Source organism: Macrobrachium rosenbergii, chromosome 53, assembly GCF_040412425.1.
Source record: "Macrobrachium rosenbergii isolate ZJJX-2024 chromosome 53, ASM4041242v1, whole genome shotgun sequence".
Taxonomy (NCBI): domain Eukaryota; kingdom Metazoa; phylum Arthropoda; class Malacostraca; order Decapoda; family Palaemonidae; genus Macrobrachium; species Macrobrachium rosenbergii.
In genome coordinates this window covers 26,307,491-26,329,981 of record NC_089793.1, presented here as the reverse complement: position 1 = coordinate 26,329,981, position 22,491 = coordinate 26,307,491, and the positions used below count along the sequence as shown (strand labels likewise).

Genomic DNA, 22,491 nt, shown 5'->3' with positions numbered 1-22,491 from the left:
TCTAAAAATAGATCGGTCAGAAGGGGAGAAAGACAGAAATTCTCTTCCAACTCTATTTTTATGTTAACCATTAACTTTTTTTTTAAGAGTAATGTAGTAACCTAACTTTTAAATGAAATTACAGTACTGTGACTTTAATTTCATTTCAAAGTTAGCTTAATAATTTGGGAGCATAATTAGGGTCATATTTAGTGTTCTAAGTTTAGAAATAAGCATTTATTTGCATTTTTAGAGACCATGCCAAATTTACTTGAAAATTCGTCTTGCGCAAAGGGTTCTGGAACCTAACCTCGCGTAAGTTCAGGGTATGACTGTACCTGTCAACTTGGCATTTGGCATCATTGTTTCCTCTTCTGGTCTCCCCATATGTAATGTGTATAGTGAGACTACTTGAGCCTCTTTATTTACAATAATTATTTTAATCTTTATTATCCTATCATTTATTCTTATCACTCTTATCACATCATCTGCTATTTCATCATTGACTACTACAGTACAGTATTGATTCCAGTTTGTTTATTTTCACTTCCACTACACCATGATGCATTTTTCCCCCATATACCTGCTCTTTTATATCAGACATCCTCTGTATACCTTATGTTCACCCCCTTCTTGCCAGCAATGGAAGGTATGCTTTTGTATACCTTTAAACAAGGGAATTCCAACGCAAGGTTATGAAAAGACATGATACAAAGGCTAGAACACAGCCCAAAACAGTGAAATGTGGTACTTAAATGACCAAAAAATCACTAATACCAGAACAGTTAATCAAGGTAGCTAAGTAAAAAATACAGGAAAGGATGGGATATTTGAGTACCCTTAGTTACGAGAACATGAGTGAGAATGACTTGCGAAGAAGACTTATTGTAAAATTCCAGTTTATCAATATATAAATATAGTTAAAGTCATTTTGAACATGTAAATAATTATCCGATATCTCTTTGTAGGAGGAGCACTGACTTCAGCACGGGGAGCTATTACAAATCTGTGGTCTTCTTTTACAACAACGAGCAACACATCATTATCGACTGAATCGAGTGGTCTTGATCAAGCTGTTGAAGCAATAGAAGCACAGTGTAACTCAGAACAAACAATGCAGGAGGCACAATATGGTGAAGAAGTAACTGGTGAGTAGTGTTAATATTGGGATATTTGTCTGTTTTTAAGAATCAACAAGTTGTGATATGGTTGGCTTTTATTATTGCCAGAGGTTGGATGTGTGTCAACTACAGTAGTCAGGAATTGATATTGTACTGTGTGCATTAGTCAAGGTGTTAGTATTCAAAATTGGCTCTGTAGTTATTTGTATAAGAACTTTTTGTCAGTTATATAACTGCAGATCCTAAAATGCTAAAATACCTGTTCTGGGTACAAAAGATGGCTCAAAATTCCCTTCCATTCTGCTTGAGATTTTATATATACAGTAGTAATCCCTCGATTACCTGCATTCACATTATCCACATGCAACTGGCCACCAGGGACCAAAGATATATGTCAGATATATGTGAATTTCACAAAAATTTAAAAAACTGCACTCTAATGGTTGTCAATGTCGTGCAGGCCTGAAAAAGAACTGTTTGTAACACTGCTTACAAGCATAAACAGACTGAGAAAGGGCTTGGGGCTGGGAAGCCAGGGAAAGAGTTTTCAGGGTGTGAGGATGGGAAGGGTAGGCAGGATGGGAGGGGAGTGGTTAGCACCGCTGCTCATGGAGAGAGATGTGTTAGTAATGCTGCTCACAGGGATAAGCACGCAGAGAAACGGTTATTTGGGGGCAAGGTGGCTGGGGAAGAAATTTCATGGCCAGGAAGGTAGTGGGAGTGCCATGCAAGATGGATGGAAAGGGGTCGGCAGGTCAGATGGCTTCTTTAGAGCTTTTATTTTATGGTTTTTCACATTTTATTAATGGATGTTGCTGTAACTTGTAATAAAATAATCATGCACAATGCAAAAGAGAGAGAGAGGGGGATAGAGAGAGAGAGAACATCCGATACCACAGTAAGGAACTCCCCTACATATGTACAGCCTATAAAACACACAAATACACACACCTACCTTCCCTTTCTTCCATATCATTTATCATATTTTATTTCTTGGTGGTTTGTCATACATTAATTTTCATTGCAGAAAATGATGAAAAACCAATAAAAATAACAAAGTGAGAGAGGTAGAGAGAGAGAGACAGAGAGTGAGCTTTCGCAGTTGTTTATGGGCTTAAAAGCATGACTTCAGTTAACTTCATCATATGTCGCTTTCTTTATGTCTTGTCATTGGCTGGTGCGGATACATCATCAGTTCAGTGGCATATGGTAAAAGGTGCATGGGTGGGCAGCCACTCATGTTTTTTGTAATCTTCCCCACTAGTGGCAGGAACGCTTATGTCATTACACGTCATTGCGGTTTTTTGCTTTTTGGTGGGTGATAGACATATATGTCATAAACAAACCTTTCTGTAATTGGCTGAATCCAGAATGTATCATTGCACTCCGTAACAAAGAGCATTTTCCCTCATTGTCCAGTTGTGCATGATCAGTTGCATTTTTTAATGGTTCGTGAGTGCTTGTTGCATGTGATGCTTTCCCCAGATCATTGGCTTTAGTTGCATTGTCTGCAGCATTGAAGGTGCTGTTAGTTGTATGTGTGTAATGTTGTGTATTATTTGTGTGGCCCCACCTCATCCTAAGAGGGCAAGGAAGGTATTTACCCTTCAAAAAAAGCTTGATGTCATAAGGAGTATTTAAGCAAATAAGTCTGTTGCCTCAGCCGCAGTTTACATAAAAAGTAAAGGTGGTTGAGACATAACCAAGGATCTGTATAGTGCATCCCCACTGAGACTATTTTCTTCTGTCTAACTAAAGACTGAATTGAAGAACATTATGACATGATTATTAGTCCTATTTGTGATTGATGGATTTGTGTGAAAAAAACATTTTGTTTTTTGTAAACAGGTTTCTTATTGAAACAAATTTTTTCTCTTCCATTTTACAGAAACAGCAGGTGAAAGGGAGGGTGAACAAGAGAGCAGTCATCCAGCTGATATTGAAGGTACTGCATAGATGACGACAGAAAGTCTGCATACACTTTGTGGTATGAGGTTTTATGGTCTTTAGCAGGTCATATGTTAACCCATGGTTTTTGTAAGAGGAGTGTTCATTGTCAGTTTTATACTGAAGTTCAGTATCATGACAACTGTTTTCTTGTTGACTAGTGTCCTTTTAGTTTACTTCTCTTTCTTTACCTCAAGATTTATGTTATTACAGTACTTGTATACTATGTAATTCCTTGATTCCTTTTTTTCTTCTCCACTTTGAGAACTAATATTTATCTTTAAAAATGCTAATAATCAAATTACATGAAACAACCACTCAGAGAAATGTGCTACCTTAAAATGTATAGTATGTCTTGTTAATATTTTCACTACAGTATTTTCTGTTATTTTTTGATTTATTTGTAGAAACTGATGTTGATGGTGGAGACTTTTAGGTTTTAGAACTTCAAATTATATTTGATATGTATACTGCTCAACAAATCCTGATTCAATATCAGATCTGTTTCTTCTGTTTTGTAGATAAGTACTGTATACAGTACCTGTACTGTAAAGCATAGGAGTTTATCTCTTCATTTTTGAAGGTTACATAGACTTGAAAATATAATTTAATTTTCATTTCATGGCAGTTACACAGCAAAGTAAACAGGTGCAGTTAGCTTTTCATGGAAGCTTTTAAGTCATGTAACTGTTGCAATGTTCAAGCACACCACTGTAATGCTAGCTAAATATATTTAGTTCTGTAATGAAATGCAGCATAATTTCTATTAGTACTTACTTTTAGGATTGGATTATTAGGGAGAATGCATTATTTGCTTTATATCATTTATTATTGTACTTTAGTTTTGACGCATAAGCTGGTCAAGGGATGGATTTGCTGGGCATATATTTAGTGTATAGGGATGATTTTATATCATACATACAAAATGGTTGCTGCACTCCTTTTGCTTTGTTAAAATGTATAAAATATGGTATATATTTAGGAGAGATGAAATTATTTTTGTATGTGAGCAAAGTCAGAGCACGAACTTTTCCCATTCATATTGACATAGAGTAGTGCTTTTATGTAGCGATAGATTTTCCAGAATTCTCTTTCAAGGGATAATTTTGGTTTTGAAGTCAACTGTACTTGTGTAATTTTTTATGTATGTTTTCTCAGATTGACAGATTATTTGGAAAGTGAAACCTTTGAGTTAGAATGTCAGAAATAGTATAGGAAATATAATCAACTCTTGCAACAGAATTTTTCGGTAATTGTGTATTGGAAAAAAGGGCCAAGGGTCTCCCACAGGTTCTAGGATGATAAAGCAGATTAGCCCACCCAGAAGATTTGTTCTCAAATACAAATTGGGCATAGAACTAAGGCAAATATAAAGAGGTTTAACAGCTTAGGTAGATGGGATCAAAGGTGACAAATAAAAAGAATAAGGTAGTGTGCAGATGCTGTTGAGGTGGTGCTGTAAAACACTGGTACTGACTGCAGTTTGTTGTGTTGTGCATGGTCCACTATAAGCAGTATCTGGTATGGGGAGCAGTAGTTAGAAAGTGCATGATGTTTTTATGTCATGAAATACTCAGTTATAGATGGCTTGTGTATTTTAACCAAGTCAGGCACAAAAATACTTGGTTTTATAAATCCATACTTCAGTGTTTTTTAAGGATAGTAGGTTTGATAACTCTGCTGATGTTAGATTTTTATATTTCCTTTCCTCTCTCTACTGACACGCACACAAATGTGTACAATAAAAACCCTGTGGGATGTATGGTTGATGGGGTATTGATAAAATATTAGTAAAGGCCTTATTACAGAAGAGTGCCATTTTATATGCTTAGTATATTTTATGTTTTTTTGGGGGGTAGACAGAAACTGTTTGTATCAGCCATGAGGTCATCATTAGCAGGCTGTTTGTGTAATATTATTAACTAGAGCATCACCATTTTATAGCGAAGTTTTTGGATTTAATGGTTGATAGGTGTTAAATTATTAGAAAATGCCATTGAACAGAAGTGTGCCATGTTATCTGCTTAGTATACTTTTTTTATTTTTTTAAGGTATACAGGAAATGTTTGTACCAACCATAAAGTCATCATTAGCAGGCTGTCTAGCATTATGAACAAGAGCATCAGCATTTCATAGCTAAGTTTTGTATACTCTTCTACAACTTTGAGGGACTTTTTTGTCTTAACCATTATTTCTAAAGTAAGATTAGATTTGTCTTTTTTCCTCAGTAAGAGTCCTATTCAGTCATGCATAATTCTTATCAGTGTTGGACAAGTGTTCTTGAACAGCATAAGTTTCTTGCCAAAGTAGCCATCATTATAAATTAGTTGGTTTCTGTGTTGCTGAAAAAAGCATTTTAAATACATAATGGTATGAGGACCTTGTGGTATCATTGTAAGGTGTTTTGTTATTTTAAAAATTTGTAGTAGAGCATCGTAACTCAGCTCCCAGTGAAGAATGGACATAACAAACATGACTTTTCTAGGATTAGAATTGTACCTTGTTGATGTGAACAGTGAAAGGGAGAACTAAATGCATTTTATAGCCCATTCACTGATGAAAATACAGTGGGCCTATCTTTAAAGGAATTGTCACTTAAAGTTTTCATTTACAGTTAGGATATTAAGCTCTTTTTGTTATTTGTTCTTATGCAACTTAACTTATAATCCCATCATATGAAGCAAAACCTTCAGGTTCAGTTTATTGAGTAATCCAAATCCTTCCCATATTTTACATTTCAAGATTATCTAAAGTTGACTAAAATTTTTCCTTGCAAACCGCAAAAATTTAAAAGACATTTCCGAGAGTTCATAACAGATGCCTTTACTAGTTGAAAACAAATAGCCAGTGAATGGAGTTTTCTTCTTCAGCAACCCTTACTGATACCAGCTGCCATGTAACTTCCCTTTGAACAGTTCTTGCTGCCTCAGTTGATAAACAGCAAAATCCTTAGTATATGATAAAAATTGTAATGGTAATTTTTTCACTCATTCACTGAACCTACACTGAACCTAGTTTTTATTTTGATGAAGGCTAATTGACAAGCTGCTGAGAAAGTGCATACAGCCGTAATTCCAACTAAGACTTTCCAAATTGGCTTATTTTATAGTGTTTTGTTGCACTGTCAGTATTTGTAAAATTTTCATTACATATATGGAGTGACAAGACTTTCTTCAGATGTAATTTAATGCAAAAATGTGTTTAGTTAAATTTATGATCATTTTTCCTTCATGCACCATGATATTTTTCTTGCTTTGATTGCTGCTGGGCCAAAAGTTAAAATACATCATAAAGCAGGCCTATCATGTTATAAGGGGCTTGAAAATGTTGCAAGAGTTGGATTATATTGTCAAGCAAATTAAAAACGTTTTGTAATTACAGTATTTTAGTATTTTCTTATAAGAAAAAGTATTTAGGTATACTGTAAGTAGGTAATATTCTTTGTAGTTTCCTGTTTAGATCTTCCTTAGTTTCTGGAATGTGCCAACTTGCAGAAAAAATAGTGACTAAACAGGTTTTAGTTTATATGAAAAAGACAATTGTATTAGTATTCCAGGATATACTTAAAAGATTTTTCAGTTGTTATAGTACATTCATGCATTGCATGATAATAATAGCATGGAAGTATAAGGTTTAAGGTTTCATTTGAAAGTTTTATTTATATGTGTATTTATTAAATGGTATTGTGGACACAGGTCATATTGTAGATATATATCATAAATGAATATATCCAGTATAATGTATACAGTACAGTACTGTAATTCTTTCTGTGGGATAATAGCCACTAAAGAAGGTAACATTACATTCCATTGATTGAATCTAGTCAGGCGATACTGAAGTATAGAGATTAATTTTGTGAATATTGCAAAGATTGTGAGGTCTTGAATAAGATAAATTGAAATTGTTGTAGGTGTATTATAGATGTAGCTTACCTGAGTAACTTATTGCATGAGGATTTCTTGATTATTGTTTTTTACCATAGTCAAATGTTTGCTTTTGAATATTTTGTATTTTTAATATTCTCCCTCTCTAAACCCAGCCACAGATTATTTGTACATGTGATTATTACCCTATCCAGGTACTCATTTCTGTACTGCATTTAGGCTAAATATGTTACATGATATCTCAGATACTAATTGTGATGTAGTTTCATAGGTATTCTGTTTGCAATATTTAGAGATATGTTGTACAATTGTGTATGGTATTAGTCAAATTTTTTTTAGTAATGAAAGCAAGTGCATCTTTGAATTTATACTGTTGTTTTCATATGAGCTGTCAGAACTTTTATCTCATTGTAATTAAACAGAAAATGAATACTATATATGTATAGTGAATGAATACACCTTAGTTATATATTACTTCTCTCATTTTCTGCTTTTTAGAAATGCATTAACATACTTATGGGGTGCTCTCTAGGCTTTATATGATGCTGAAGCATATACTGTAAAGAAGTAATGAACAGTTTTTCTTTCATTGTAAGATATTTATTTCTGTCACCAGTCAAGACATGGTACTGGTTGCTTCATGTCCATTCATCTAAAATTTGTAAATCCTTATAGGACAAGGTTCTGGATCTTAAAATGTCCAAATATCTAAATGTCGTTTAAAACTCCATACGATTTAAAACAAGTGAAAATTACTTTTTGTCTTAAGAATGCATCCTCAATCTTCTACATTTTTTACAAATAGTTTGTTTGATTACTAAACTGATTGGGTTTTCATACAAACTACAAACCTCATAACATGTACTGAAGTTGGCTTAGGGGGTACAGATTACCAGACCATTAGTCAAAATAAGTGAAATGGTAGACAGTTTAGTCAGTCAGTTGCCCAAGTGTCTTTCTGTATATCCATGTAGGACAGTTACTTTTTTGCTATTAAGGCATTAGTTACTTTCAGAACCCATTTCTACCAGTTGAAGAGTCAATTGTTCTCTGCCAAACCTTTCAGAAATAACCTACTCTGATGGAACAAGAGGGGTAGGTAGATAATTTGCAACGACTATGTTGCATTTAGTAAGTTTTCAAGATTAGGCATCAGCTTTTGATCCGAGTTATTAGCTAAATGAGTGCTATAACTGGCATGGAAAAGGGAGTGCCTATTTTGAAAGCTAGTCACCAAGCCGAGTTGGTTCTGGCAGCACCAGAGGAGGAAATTAAGAGGAATTATTAAAATACAAATTCATCATTCAAGTGCTCAAATATTTAGGAAGAATGAGAAGCGCTCAATTATAATACTTTTTATTATAAAAAGAAAATAAAAATAGCTTTGTTTACATAGGTGAATTTTCCACCATACCTAAACTCAATTGCCTTTTTCATTTAAATCACTTTCCAAAAAAAAAATTAATTTTTTGTCAAAATTTATTACAATCTTTGTAATGTTTTGAATAGAAAAAAAAAAAATAAATAAAAACTGCTCCACAGACTTGGTTTGAAGTATTAAATGTAAGGGAAAAAAAGGGGGGGGCTTCAACAGTACAAGAATAATACAGATTATTTGGCTCCAATACCAAATAAATAGTTGTACAAATGAACTGAAAAAGAAAACTGGGTATCCTTTAAAAATGCAATGAAGAGAAAATTGGGCTTCAACAGCTATTTGGCTCCAATGGTAAATCATGTTTTTTAAAATAAGAACTAAGTATCCTTTAAATCTAACAAAATTTGGCAATTGATGCTTAGCAAAATTATCTTTACCTCAGGTCCCTCTTTTATGCACAAAAATAGGCTATAATCCTATCCTTTTTTATACAAAACATATTCTTTAGCTTACAGTAAATTTCTATATACACGCTCTACTTACTGTTACTTCAATTTGAATTATTCAATGTACAAAAATGCACTTCTGAAAGTATAAAAATTTCTATACAAAGTCATTTGAACTTCAATATCATTAAACACAACATGTGTAACAATTCCACTGGCTTAAGCCCATATTCTATGGCCATTGAAACAAGTCCAGTAAATGTCCACTTATTACCCATGAGTTGTGTCATCTTCCACAAAATCATAGGCTTCTTCTCTTGCTACACATTCCACATGAGACACTTTGTTCCTGAACTTGACACCATAAAACTTGTTTGCATGTTCTAACAATTCAGGTCTGAAAGTTGTCGTAATGAACTGAGCATCTGAACTTAACTCATGAATCATATCTGCTACAGCCTTTCTGTGCTGGGCATCCAAAGCCTGAAACAATGTAAAATAGAGTAAATGAGCCAAATAAATATTTATTAGTACAACTCTTTCTGTTGTATGAAACAAGATAACCAAAGTGGCAGTATTCAAGATAAACCAAAATGCCACTTCTAAGACCAAATACCAAAAGAATATTTCTCTTACCTGATCAATTTCATCAAAGAGATAGAAAGGAGCTGGATCACATTTCTGGATGGCAAAGATAAGACCAAGAGCAACTAAAGATTTCTGGCCACCGGATAACTGGTTCATCTCTCTCATTTCTGCATTGCGACCAGTGAAGGAAACTCTTATGCCAACACCAGTAAAATTGTCTACTGTGCCTTGCTCTTCATGCTTTCAGGGAGAATGGTAATATTAAGGTTAATACAACCAACAATCGTTAACCATGATAAATAAAAAGAAAAAATTCATGTTTCCTGAGCATTATCAAAATCTGCAACCTTTGGTCTTTTCTGGCCCTCAATGGGCACTGTGCGCAACTGAGGTTAATCTCACAATCACTAAGAACATATAATTATGCTATAAAAGCTACAAAAACTATGGACTAGTGTCAATTTTCATTACGCAAATAAATTCAAAGTTGTACCTAACAGCCACAAAACAGGACAAAGGGCTACAACATAAGGCATGGAAAACTCAAGTCAGCACACCATTTACCGCATAGATAACATTTTAAATAAAAATGAAATTAACCGTAAACCATTTCTAGTAAAATAATAATAATAATTACCTCACTTTCCTCATCTTGGTCAGTTTTCATCACTAGTTGAGCATGACCTTGGGGAGCCAGCTTCTTGAATACTTCACTAAAATATTTGGATACCTAGAGAAGGAAAGCCACCTCATCAATAAATGTAACGTCATCAGCTGATGTTGAAAATGTATTAACTATGCTTTTTAACAAAATGTCTGACAGGAAAACTTCAAAAAACACTCTTAAGGCCAAAATTAAGCATTCAAAGTACAAGCCATTTGCAAGATTTCATTGAAGTAATTAAACAGGAGTACAGAACACAATCACACAATTTACCAAAAAAAAATAATATGATAGGCTCCCAAACCACTAGTCAAACAACGAATACCATAACTTGGAAAAGATCATTAGCTAAAATAACTAAAGGGGGACTTTCAAAATAAATAGTAATAAATTTCTTACCTGTTTAAATGTAAATTGTATGGCCTCATATTTCCGGTGTTCTAAGACATTCATCAGCTCTTTGATTTTGTCATAGCTGAAACAAAATTTCTTTAATTAGTAATACTTATGCCATCCAAAAAAATTTTAGCACAGCATTTTTTATGAAATAAAATACAGCATCCCATTACCACAATTAGTTAATTATGAACATGGTTAACCGTTAAATTAAATTCCCTCGTTTGTTATTTTCATATTTCAACAAACTGACTTAGCTTTACTAACATTAACATGACAACTATGGACTTGTGAAGTCTTATACAGTATAACCAATATTGTTTCAGAACAAATGACAGTGCTTGACATGACATAACAGGTTTAAGGATTTACCCTCTATCCAACTCCTCCTTTCTTGCCATGAGTTTCTCTTTCTGCTCCGAGAAGGATATAAACTGGTCTAAAGCTTTTTTGTTGACATGAGAATATTTCTTCAGTTCAACATTAGCCCCTTCCAATTTCTTGAAGAGCTGCTTCGTTGGTAAATTCTGAAATATTAAAAGTACATTTTAAATGTATAAAAACTGAATTTATAAATGCCTTTTAAACCAATTCCAGTCCATTTATAACAATATCTGAAATTGGTTAAACAGCAGTACACTGAAAAACTATTAACAAACCTGATATTTATCGAAAGCTTCTGAGGGGAGAGAACCCAAATCACAAATTTTCTTTGTACATTCATCAATCTTCTGATGCAAAAGATTTTGTTTTGAAGCCATCTTCTCAAGATCTTTAGCATCCTCTTCCATTCTTTCCATTACCTCCTTTTCTTTGTTTTTCATCTTTTCCAGTTCTGCTTTCAAACTCTGGAAAATTAAATGTAAAAATATAACACTGACCATGGAAGAGTTCCCACAAAACATAATTATCAATGCATGTAAGGGAGGACACAAAAGGTTTCATCAAATCAAAATATTTTTCATCTTACCTTCTCTTTTTTCTGGTGTTCAACCAGCTTCTTTTCCACTTCCTTATACTGGACAGCTACTTCTTCAATACGATTATCAACACGTTGAATTTCACTCTGGCTATGCTCTAGGTGTCGTTTCCTATCTTCAACTGATATTTCCTGCAAGGCCTGCAAAACAAGGTCAACTGGCATTAAAAATTAAAGTACACATCCTTGCCAAAAATACTACAGTATTTAATTACAGCAAAGTTGTCAAACTGTATTAAAGTACATATCCTTGTCAAAAGAACTGCAGTATCTCATTACGATTAAATGAATACTATACCTGCATAAGCTCATCTTTTCTTCTGTGAAGATTATTTGTCAAAAGATTCTCTAACTTATTCTTGTCAGCTTCTAACTTCATACGACGTGTAAAGGCTTCCTTATTTTCTTGTGTCAGTCTTCTAATGTCATCATTCAACTGATCTACTTCATGCTGGTCCTATGGAGAAAAACGATTTACTGTTTACACTTATCTATAATACTAGTACTTCCTGACTAGTAAGATTACCATACCTAAACCTAGAGTAACTGGCAACCAAATGTGAAATGTCTACCATTTACAAAACATTACTAGAAATCTTACCTCATAAGGACAACCAGAAAGTTACCTTCATACAAAAGATACATGACTAATTAGATTTTATCTAATAGAAAAATTAAGGTTTTAAACTTTAATTGGGGAAATTAACCTGATAATGTTAAAAAGATTGACAAAATTACTTTAAGGGACCTGTGCACAATTCTTGTCATTTACTCCAGATTGAAATTTGGGCATTCATATGATACCTACCTTTCCTGCAGTCACATTAAAATTTACCTTTCTCATTACTTGTCATCTGTGTAGACTGAAATTTGAGTGTTCACACAAAATATGGCATGATTCATGTTGCAATACAAAGCCTACTGTCATGGACTGGGCCACAAAGGGGTGGCCATTAAAGCAAGCACCATTAAGTAAGCACACTACAGGCAAATTCATCAAATTCGTGAGTCCAATTCTTTCATGGGCTGTCTCTTATTTTACTTCTTTCTCTTTGTGACTTCCAATGATCCCATTACTGGTGTAATTTGTTTCACTTTCCCACTGGTTTCATTTTGAGATTTTGGTAGTGTCAAGTAATTGTTTACAGGGAATCTTAGGTTCAGATTAACCACGCTTTTAGTAGAATTGGCTGCGTTATCTACATCATTTCCTTTATTGGCTACATAGGCATATATCCAGCAGAGTTCACATTTATGTCAACTTTGCATTGGTGATGGAAGAATATTTAATCTACACAGGCCTTGCATGATGGTTTCTATGGTAACTAACAGAAAAACTTGAATGAATTGTGTAAGCGGCTTTTTAACAATATTAATAGCAATTACTACTGCAGCTATTTCCCCCTATGAAAAGCTGCTATACTGTATTTGGTAATGAAAACTGACTACTATAAAAGAGATAATAAAGCCAATACCCCACTGGTGGGGCTATGGGCTCTTAGTAGAATTTCAATTTTTAACAATCCTCCAAAGAGGGTTAAGTTTTAAAGGGGAGCATGTTAATATGATGAGCAATTAAATTGTCAACAAGTAAACTGTCTCGATAGAAAATGCTAGCTAAATATTACTTATGAAATTATCCCAAAAAAAAAAAAAAAAAAAAACTCAAGGACATATTTTTGTGCCTATGGAAAAAGGAAAAAAAAAAGGGGGGCAGTAACAAAGACAAATTGTACAAGGGTTATTTCTTAATGTTACATTTCATTGCCAAGGGTGGGATGTCTTGCAATAAATGTAACCGAGCAAATATGAAAAAAGAAAGAAAGGTAAGTTTTGTATGTGCCCTATTCTCTTCCTGCTTACTGTAGTATTTTTCATAATATTCAACATCATTCTTTTGAAGTCATGTGGCTTGCACTTTGAATTTATTCAATTAAAATAAAATGTCATCAGATTGCTGTATAACTATAATAAAAATTCCTAGAAAACTTCTGTGGAACAAAACCATGGGTAACTACTATATACAGTATATACCTGAACACTCAAGGTAGCCATAAGATCCTGATGCAACTCTGACTCCAGACCTTCCTTAGTAGCCATCATTGCTTCAAGGTTGGCTTTCAGCTGAGAAAGAGATCTTTCCTTAGGCTGCTTGGTTCTCTCTAAACTAGATAATTCTTCTTTCATTAAACGTATGTCAGTCTTCACTTTCTCAAAAAGATTTCTGAAAGAAATAAGGAAATAAAATTTTAATGAAACACTTCATATACAGAAAAAACATCATTTATCATATTCTCTAGCAACAAAAATTTTAAAGGCTACTCTGTACTTACTTTGCCTTACTGTTCTTGATTTGTTTCAGCATTTCTGACACAAAAACCATCATTTATCTTATTCTCTAGCAATACAAATTTGAAAGGCTCCTCTGTACTCACTTTGCCTTACTGTTCTTGATTTCTGTTTTCTGCATTTCTGACACAATCTTGTTAATTTCCTGCTCTGTATTTCGTAAGGTGTCTTGCAAAGTTCTCAGTTCTGTTTCTGCAGTTGTAATCTGATCACGTAGCTCTGATCGTGTTTTCTGAATTTCTAGGCGAGATCGAGATGTATTGAAGTATCCACCAGTTAATGACCCTTTACTGGAGACCTAGTAATATAAAGTATTTAAACATATAACTTTACTGGAGACCTAGTAATATAAAGTATTTAAACATGTTAAAACTTTTCAACTTAATGAAAACTTGAATGTTTTAAAGAGCAAAATTAAGCTCTTATTAGACAAGCAACAGATATCATTTACCTGATCACCATCCAGAGTGACACAATCCAAGCGTGTAGATCTCGCAAGGTGGGTTGCTACCTCCAAGTTTCGGCAGATCAAAGTTCTTCCAAAGATGTATTTTAATGCTTTATGATACCGATCAGAGTAAGTTAGCTTGCTTACCATGGGAATAGCATCCTGTAAGGAAATAAAAAGTTAGAAACAACATTACCTATTCAATGGACTACCAGTGATAAAGGTGCGCTAAATATTTTGTAGTTAAAACCTAATGAATATCAAAGTAACATCCTGCTACTAAAGTGCAAGTTAATACTAGATCACTAATTGAGCCTTAATAATACATTTGAATACAGAAAAACACTTACATTTGTCTGTGGATAATCAATATCTTTCACAGTCAGTCGATTCAGTGGCATAAAGGTAACCTCACCGGGCAGTTTCTGTTTATTCATTTCTTTCAAGATCTGGGTTCCTATTTTATCTGATTCTACAATATGATGAAACAACCTAGTGGAATAAAAAATAATCATTACATGGCTATATTAAAATAATTTAGACATACGAAAAATTCCTTATTAATAGGGTTGCTTTATAGTTACTTTTACAAGATGTAATTGAGACGAAAATGAGAAGAATCAATGAAAACTTTCCAATGTGTCAGCCATAGTCTCAGAAAAATGAGGAACTGACAGTAGTGGTTACTAGCAACTGGAAAACAGCAGTCATAGGGATATGGACATACGATACAAGAGGATGAGGACCAGCTAACCAAAAAAGCTCCAGATATGGGGTGACCAGGACAAGGACCTATAAGGAGACCCAAACTGAAGAGCATGGTTGTAAATTAGAAGGGAATTAAGGTGGAAAGTGCACAAGAACCCATACACCTAATGCAGTAAAGGATAAACATTATGTAAAATGTTGATGATGAATGCTTACACATTACTTTTTTTGTTTCAACAGCTTATTTGTAATGTACAAGTTCATCTTACTGTTTACCATCATTTACTCATTGTATTTGACTTTATCATTAATCATTTTTGGACATTTATTATTAAGTTATCTCTGCAGGCTTGCCTGCTTTATCAAGACTTGTATTTTACCTTAAATCCAGTGCAAACAGGTATTCAACCTGGGTTGACATAAACTAGCTCATTCTGCAACCAAACAACCCTTTACATTAGAAATTTCAATTATCACCACTCTCCAGTCTTCTGCCTTGTGCTTGCTGCCTGAACTCCTGTGGTTTAGGTCTTCATCTACGCCCTTCTCCATATTTACTCCATTTTTTCACTTTGCTAGTGAACTGGTCTTTAACAACCCTTCTATTTACATGAAAAGAACATCCTTTATCTTGATCACTTATTTTCTATTTTATTCTATGGATCCTGCAGTTTCAAAACACTTCCAACAACCCTCTGGACCAGTGTGCCTATCTGTTGCTAAGTTTTGGAGTGGTGCACTGCCCATGTGCCTTGTTATAAATGAACTAAAACTACTCCATAATTCCAGCCATGGCATTCTGATATATTCCTATATTTAGAACACTTCCTGCATTGTAGCGGTTTGGTACTAAAGGGCATTTTTTTTTATCTATGCTACAGGAATATCTCAATGGGATGTAACGAGAGAGAGAGAGAGAGAGAGAGAGAGAGAGAGAGAGAGAGAGAGAGAGAGAGAGAGAGAGAGAGAGAGAGAGAGAGAGAGAGAGAGATATGAAGCAAACTACAGCCCCTAGTCATTGATGGATTTATAAAACGGCAATACAAAATTATGGTATTCATTTTACTAACTAAAATATTACCCAAACTTATGAATGAAAGGTGAGGAAAATACACTTACTTGTTACCCGCTGTGACTTCAACAGCTGTATAAATTGATCTCTCACATTCAAAATTCTCAATGAGAAGGCCATAGTACTGAGTTGCAATTTCTCCAAGATGCCCTCCACGGTCACGGAAAGTATCCAAGACTTTCTGTACGCTGTCACGCCCATTGAGGATTGGCTGCAAAAGGAAATGCATTATTTTATGGTGCCCATTACACATTTTCCAAGAATTAACACAAATAAAAGTTTAGTTTTTGCTAATTAAAAAGATGGAATCAAAATACAGAAAATGAAATTGTACCACTGCAATATGATTACAAAGTTGAGGCCATGAGGCCAATGGAATATGCACCACACAACTACTCAAAATGAAAACCTAAAAAACGTAGGGTTCTTACCTTCCCTGCCATAGAGCGTAATGACTGATCAGCTCTAGATAACTCTTCTTTCAGTGAACTTACATTCTGCTGTAGATTATTTTCTTTGCGCCAAAGTTCACTGTAGAAAAAGGGGAAAAATTAAAATTTATGCCTAAATCAAGACTCCATTACAGGGAGCAGTTCAACACTCATTTATTAGGAAAATGACAATACTCTGACTGACTTAACCTCCAATTTACCAACATGTTTCATTGTCAAGTTAAAATAGGACATAAAAAAGACTAAGCTTTTCAGGCACTTATTAAACAAGAGCTCCCTTGAGTGAAAGCACAGTAATTAGGTGTCACTTCAAAAGGGCCAAAGTCAGACCTTAGAAAAATTACTTCTGTGAAGTCATGCCATCTCTACTAAACATAATTACTTATGTGTACACCTTCATCGATCTATACTCTTGAATACAACAACACATGGATACACATAGATCATTAGCCCTTTAAATACAAAAACTATTTTTATCCTGTTAAGACAACCGGGCACATACAGATATAAGCCCCGTTAAAAATTTAGCACTGATATTGGCATTACGTAATTAATAGTAAGACCCAAAAATAATTTACAAAAATGGCACTAGCTGCAGCATCCAAAGGGCTCTGATATAGAATGTGGCATAAAGCAGGCAGAAGTAGAGTAGAAATAAATAAAATATATATATATATATATGAAATATATATATATATATATATATATATATATATATATATATATATAATATATAATATATAATATATATATATATATATATATATATATATATACTATTATATACACATAATATTATATACACACATATATAGTAAAAATACTTTTCCAACTTCCTTATGAGACATGGTTGACTGATATTTTAAAACAATTTCTACCATCAAAGACAGAAGACAATATTCGATCCCAGCTACCCAAGAGACCACTGACTGTAAAACATTACACTGCAACAATCACCTGAGAGGATTTTGTCAAGTTGTGGTAGGAATAACTACATGAACGTGTTGAAATGATCCTCTACATCTACATATATATGAATCCTGTAATCACATATAAAACTAGGTTGACAATGCAAATGCCATCACATATAAAACTAGGTTGACAATGCAAATGCAAACAAATGACAATGACAGTAAAACAACAACAACTATGTACAAACACTTAAATCATTAGAAAACTTATAAAACACCTGATTTTGAATTTAAGAGTCTGCCATCTTGTTCCACTTGAAAACAAAATCTTGCTTGTATTTTGAATCTGATCAAAAGCCTTATTTTCTTCTCTTCTATTATCCTACAAAATAAGATAAAATTCAATGACTAGGGCATGCACAAACAGTAAGCCAACCAAACTGAAACAGAGGATGTAAGTTTAAAAATAGGGCAATGCCAACAAGAACATTCTAAAGTTAAAAAGACATGCTCAAAATCCCAAAACTGTGTCAGCACAAGGAAAGTGGGGATAGGATAAATTTAAAAATACACTTTGATCACATTAAACCATAAAAACCAACACCTCAAAGCATATATCTCCTATTTTACTGCTGTCATTTATACTCTTCACCCATTCTTTTTCATAAGAAATCTATTGAAATACACCATGCATGAGGATAAGTTGTCTTTCCTCTTTATGTGGGGAAAAAAATTAACTTTGCATTTCTCATTCTACAAAATTTTTAAAAATTAAATGAAGAACCTAGACTTGAAAAAATCAGGATAGTAACAAGTATGGTATTTACCTGAATGACCCCATTTAATAAGCCTAAGGAAAACTTTAATTTACAATTCAGTATCAATTTAGTATTCAGTAAACTATTATCAACTGGTGGCTCAAGAGTCATATATCAAGAGCAACCTCTCTTATAGATGGGTGGAAAGGCATAAATGGTCAAATGCTACAGTATAGCATAATAAATTTTTCATTCCTACAAAAAAAAAAAAAATAAATAAATAAAAAAAAAAAAAAAAAATCCAAATTTGGCAAACTATCACCAAAGAGAAATGTTACTAAGCAAAATTCAACTCAAAATAATCCAGTCCCAAGAATATTAAAAAGTTTATATTTCTCCACTGGTCCTGTAAAACAAGAAAGCAATGTATAATGTCTACATTAAAATCAAGCAATAAGGCATATCACATAACCATGCTGAGAAACATATGGTCTTCATATAAGAGCTAGTGAAGTGCAGCAGCAACAAATAGAAGGCAAAGAGCAAGCTGGCTAAAAGCAGAAGCAACCATGTGACTCAAGATTATCATTTAATCCTTACTTCCGTTCACTTTGCAACTGGTCTTTTCTTTTCTTCATCTCATAAAAGACTTTATTATGCTCATCAATACTTTGTCTGTAGTTATCTGTGTCAGCTGACAGTTCCTGTAAAAGACCACAAACAAATATTTAGGGAAAATATGTCAATATTTACACGATAACCAATTTGCTAATCTCAAAGACAAATACTACTTTAACAAACTAACCTACTTGTAATTTACAAATTAAACTACCTGAAGAACAAACCTACCTCCAAGAATGTTCAACTTATTTTTTATTGCTGATGCTTGCGACATGTCTTATGTAGATATGTCACCCCAAAAAATAGGTAATACATTTCTCTCACTCCTATAATCATTTTGTTTACTTCACATACACTGATTAAATTAATAGGATTACTTTAGTTATATAATTTACACAATATCCCATGTTTTGCATCTTCAAACCTTAACTTCCATTAACTTTTAGCGAATCATCTTAAACCTTCTAGAATAAAGAACTTGAATAGAAACCTTGCACTAAAATGATCTTAAATACAAAAATATTAAACATATAAGAGGATGGAAAGTAAATCTTTACCACTTATAGATCCATACTAAAAATTTTCCATTTAAAAAGAGAGAGAGAGAGAGAGAGAGAGAGAGAGAGAGAGAGAGAGAGAGAGAGAGAGAGAGAGAGAGAGAGAGAGAGAGAGAGAGAGAGAGAGAGAGAGAGAGAGATTCTTTTACTACCACTGGTAAGAGAAAAGAGGATTTTTATCATGCAGGACCATGCGCTAAACAGCCCATCATCAACAATCTCACTGTTTGGCAGAAAATGAAACTAAGAATTTATTAACATGAGGCCAGACATTCCATCCTCTTTGCAATCAACTGTATTTTCCATCAATGACTTAGATTCCTTGCCAGTCAGTTTGCCATGCACTTCCTACCTCAGTTTTCACTTCAAGCTGTTTTTTGCGGTCAACATCACGAACAATTTCATCTTCCAACCGCTGAATTTGATCCTGCTTCGACTTCACAGCCTTGGTGAGAGACCTGAGCAGGAGGACAACGGGGACGGAATAGGAAGGAGATGGGCCACGGAGGAGACAACAATGAATGTTAATGATGCAAAGCCGATTCATACTCATGACCATGATGATGATGATAATGGTAATATGTTGAGATGGTGATAATGTAATGGTTTGTTCTAAGGGATTAAGTGGGTAGCTTAAAAGCAACATTTCCAAATGCTGCTAGATACTGAAGCTTTTGCTTGTATCACAAAAGCTTCCTATCTTGAAAGATAAGCCTCTATGGCTACAGGCAAGCAATGAAGGGAAAGGAGAGAGCAAGAGAGAGAGAGAGAAAGAGAGAGACAGAGTGAGTGTGAGCAAGAGATTAATGCATGCATGCACCACAAACTGTACTATAAAACCAAAAATACTGCTGACAATTCTCCCCTTAAGTAGAAAAGCAAGATTAACATTAGTTACGGATGCATACTTTAGCAGATGCATCTCCCCAAAAATGCATACAATTCATCAAAAGTATAGTATACAAGAAATACAGAAAGACTGAAGAAAATGAAAGCATTAATCACACTGGGTTTAGTGCAGTTTCAAGATATCATATTATGTACCTACCAAATGCGATGTTTACAAGAAAATAAATAAGCACTTACTAACCTACCTACCTGTTTGGTGAAATTATCAACCTGTCACAACCACTGAATGAAGGACTGGCCACCCTCATCATCATGCATAGAAACAATGACATACTATATATTCATCCAACCATACTGTCATTGTGAAGTACTTTGATCCATATAACCCTACAGTAAACTGTCAAACATACATACCATTAAACTGAACAATTTCAAGAAGGCTAGAACAAGTAAGCAGCAAAAGGTGTTCTCATCAAGCAGCACACCTAACTAAAACCAGAAGTTAGGCTAACAGCAACATACACAGGAGTACGCTGGAAGCATGCTGAAAACACCACTGGCAACAAGCCCTGGTATCTTCTCCCTAGTATTACTACAGGAAAATACCAACCTGTAACAGTTTCTCTAATTCTTTGTTCCGTTCCCCATCTCGTTTTATCTCCTCATCAAGCCGCCTGATTTGGTCCTTTTTTTCACCCATCGCACGTTCTATCGATCTGCAACAGGGAAGAAGAAAGGGACTAGAATACACTGCCTCTTCTATGGGCCTTGCATCTTTCTTTCTCTCGCACCAAACCCCAACTATGGGGTGGTGATAAATTTCTCTTAAGAAGTTAATACAAATATCTGTACTTTTTTCTTGTTAACGTACGTATCAACGTATAAGTCCCTTTCTCCAACCCTTTCAGACCACGGGTGAATATTCAATTTATAACTAATTGCTTTTAACTACCTATTGGGGGTAAGGTTATTTCAGTGACAGAACAAAAGCTGAACCTTACAGGACACTCCCATAATGTTCTGATCTACTGTGCAAAGCACAATTTCATCTTAACAAGAAGCTGCTTGACGAACGGTCACAATCCAATGATACTTTGAATTATAATGTGCTATGCCCAGCAAAGGTGCCATCTCAACAATGAAAACATACCAAGACACTATTCATAATGATGGCAACATATATCCATGTGGAAACAACACAGTAACAAAGCACATGATAAATTCAAAGATTACCATATTTTGTGTGGTGTACTTTTCTGGGTTAAAGAAATGCGGGAAGTTCTTCCGTGTATCATCGATGAAACTACAGGATAAATTCCTTGTAGTTGGAAATCCTCTGATCTCTTAATTCCCAACGACATAAAAATAATTTACATCGCATTCACCACATTCCAAAGTTGGTCTAAATACGAACATAACTGCCATCTTTAATAGTTAAAACATTTAGGTATGAAATAAACAAAACCCCCAAAAGGCCATTAATACGACTTTCCCATAAAATGCAACAAAAGTCTAGATTTTTCTCGCAACAAATAAATAAATAACGTATCCTTGCTCTTATCATTTGTTGCTGAAAGGGCTGAAAAATTGGGAATGGACAAGCACAAGCCTAAATGACAAGGAGCAATCAAGTACACAGCAAATTATGTCTACAGGAAATCCTTGTCATTCAGGAAAAGCAGAAAAGCACATGCAATATGCCATGCAAATTAGCAAGCCAGAGGATACTAAAATGAACTGCTAAACATACTAGCATTTCCCAGAAACTAAATGAGCTTACCTTTCTCTCTTTCTTGTTGAGCTGAGAGGGTACTTTGAAGATGATGACTGTAGTGAAGTTCTTTGGTTGTAATACTTAATATAACCAATATCTCATCTCCCATTCTGCTTTTTTCTATCAAACCCCTTCTTTAACCTACCTCTACTGTTATTTTGTCTTACTAATTGCCCCTTAAAGAAACCAGACTCTTATTGTTTACCTTAAATTTATATTCAGCACTGCATACGACAATGCACAGTAACGGTTCAGAATCTAAAATAAAACAGTGAAGATATTTACAATCGTGTTAATTTAAGAAGTAAATCTTTTGTACGGGTTAAAGAATGTATCTCTAAAACTTAAGGGATTATTTACACAGGTAAGACCACCAATCCTCAATGCTTTACTATTATTTTAGTTTAACCAAACTAGCGAGTTAAAACATAGTTGTCCTAATACTATTATTTAAATTACTTAAATTTATTTTTACTGCAGTTTCACTTTTATCATTAAAAAAACTTGGAAAATGTTATATGTACGATAACTTTTCATATGATTTTTGTCAAATTGATCTGCTATTGGTTGAAATTATGGTCACGTAAAATCTTTTACCATTACATTCCAC

At 34.1% G+C, this 22,491-nt stretch overlaps 2 protein-coding genes across 8 annotated transcripts in view; one reads left to right on the top strand and one right to left on the bottom strand.

Moving 5' to 3' along the window:
• LOC136834371 (late secretory pathway protein AVL9 homolog) overlaps positions 1-7,686 on the top strand; it is an 82,715-nt gene extending 75,029 nt beyond the window's left edge. For all 5 annotated transcript variants that reach the window (XM_067096916.1, XM_067096914.1, XM_067096913.1 and 2 more), the window contains 2 exons: positions 948-1,127; positions 2,989-7,686. In XM_067096916.1, coding sequence (XP_066953017.1) covers positions 948-1,127; positions 2,989-3,056 — 248 coding nt within the window. In that variant the 3' untranslated portion in view covers positions 3,057-7,686. The remainder of the gene's footprint in view (positions 1-947; positions 1,128-2,988) is intronic.
• A 588-nt stretch (positions 7,687-8,274) lies between these two features.
• The window catches only part of SMC3 (structural maintenance of chromosomes 3), a 49,494-nt gene continuing 35,277 nt past the window's right edge, over positions 8,275-22,491 (bottom strand). The window contains exons 11-26 of one of the 3 annotated variants that reach the window (XM_067096907.1): positions 20,718-20,823; positions 17,601-17,704; positions 16,391-16,490; positions 16,007-16,170; positions 14,530-14,671; positions 14,183-14,341; positions 13,818-14,029; positions 13,417-13,606; positions 11,681-11,839; positions 11,374-11,523; positions 11,063-11,251; positions 10,776-10,930; positions 10,407-10,482; positions 9,981-10,073; positions 9,392-9,583; positions 8,275-9,238 (exon numbers count right to left, since the gene is read on the bottom strand). In XM_067096907.1, the coding sequence (XP_066953008.1) occupies positions 9,026-9,238; positions 9,392-9,583; positions 9,981-10,073; positions 10,407-10,482; positions 10,776-10,930; positions 11,063-11,251; positions 11,374-11,523; positions 11,681-11,839; positions 13,417-13,606; positions 13,818-14,029; positions 14,183-14,341; positions 14,530-14,671; positions 16,007-16,170; positions 16,391-16,490; positions 17,601-17,704; positions 20,718-20,823 (2,404 nt within the window). In that variant the 3' untranslated portion in view covers positions 8,275-9,025. Of the gene's footprint in view, positions 9,239-9,391; positions 9,584-9,980; positions 10,074-10,406; positions 10,483-10,775; positions 10,931-11,062; positions 11,252-11,373; positions 11,524-11,680; positions 11,840-13,416; positions 13,607-13,817; positions 14,030-14,182; positions 14,342-14,529; positions 14,672-16,006; positions 16,171-16,390; positions 16,491-17,600; positions 17,705-18,680; positions 18,785-19,610; positions 19,717-20,717; positions 20,824-22,491 lie in introns of all 3 variants that reach the window. The other 2 variants (XM_067096906.1, XM_067096905.1) reach the window with 2 other exon arrangements.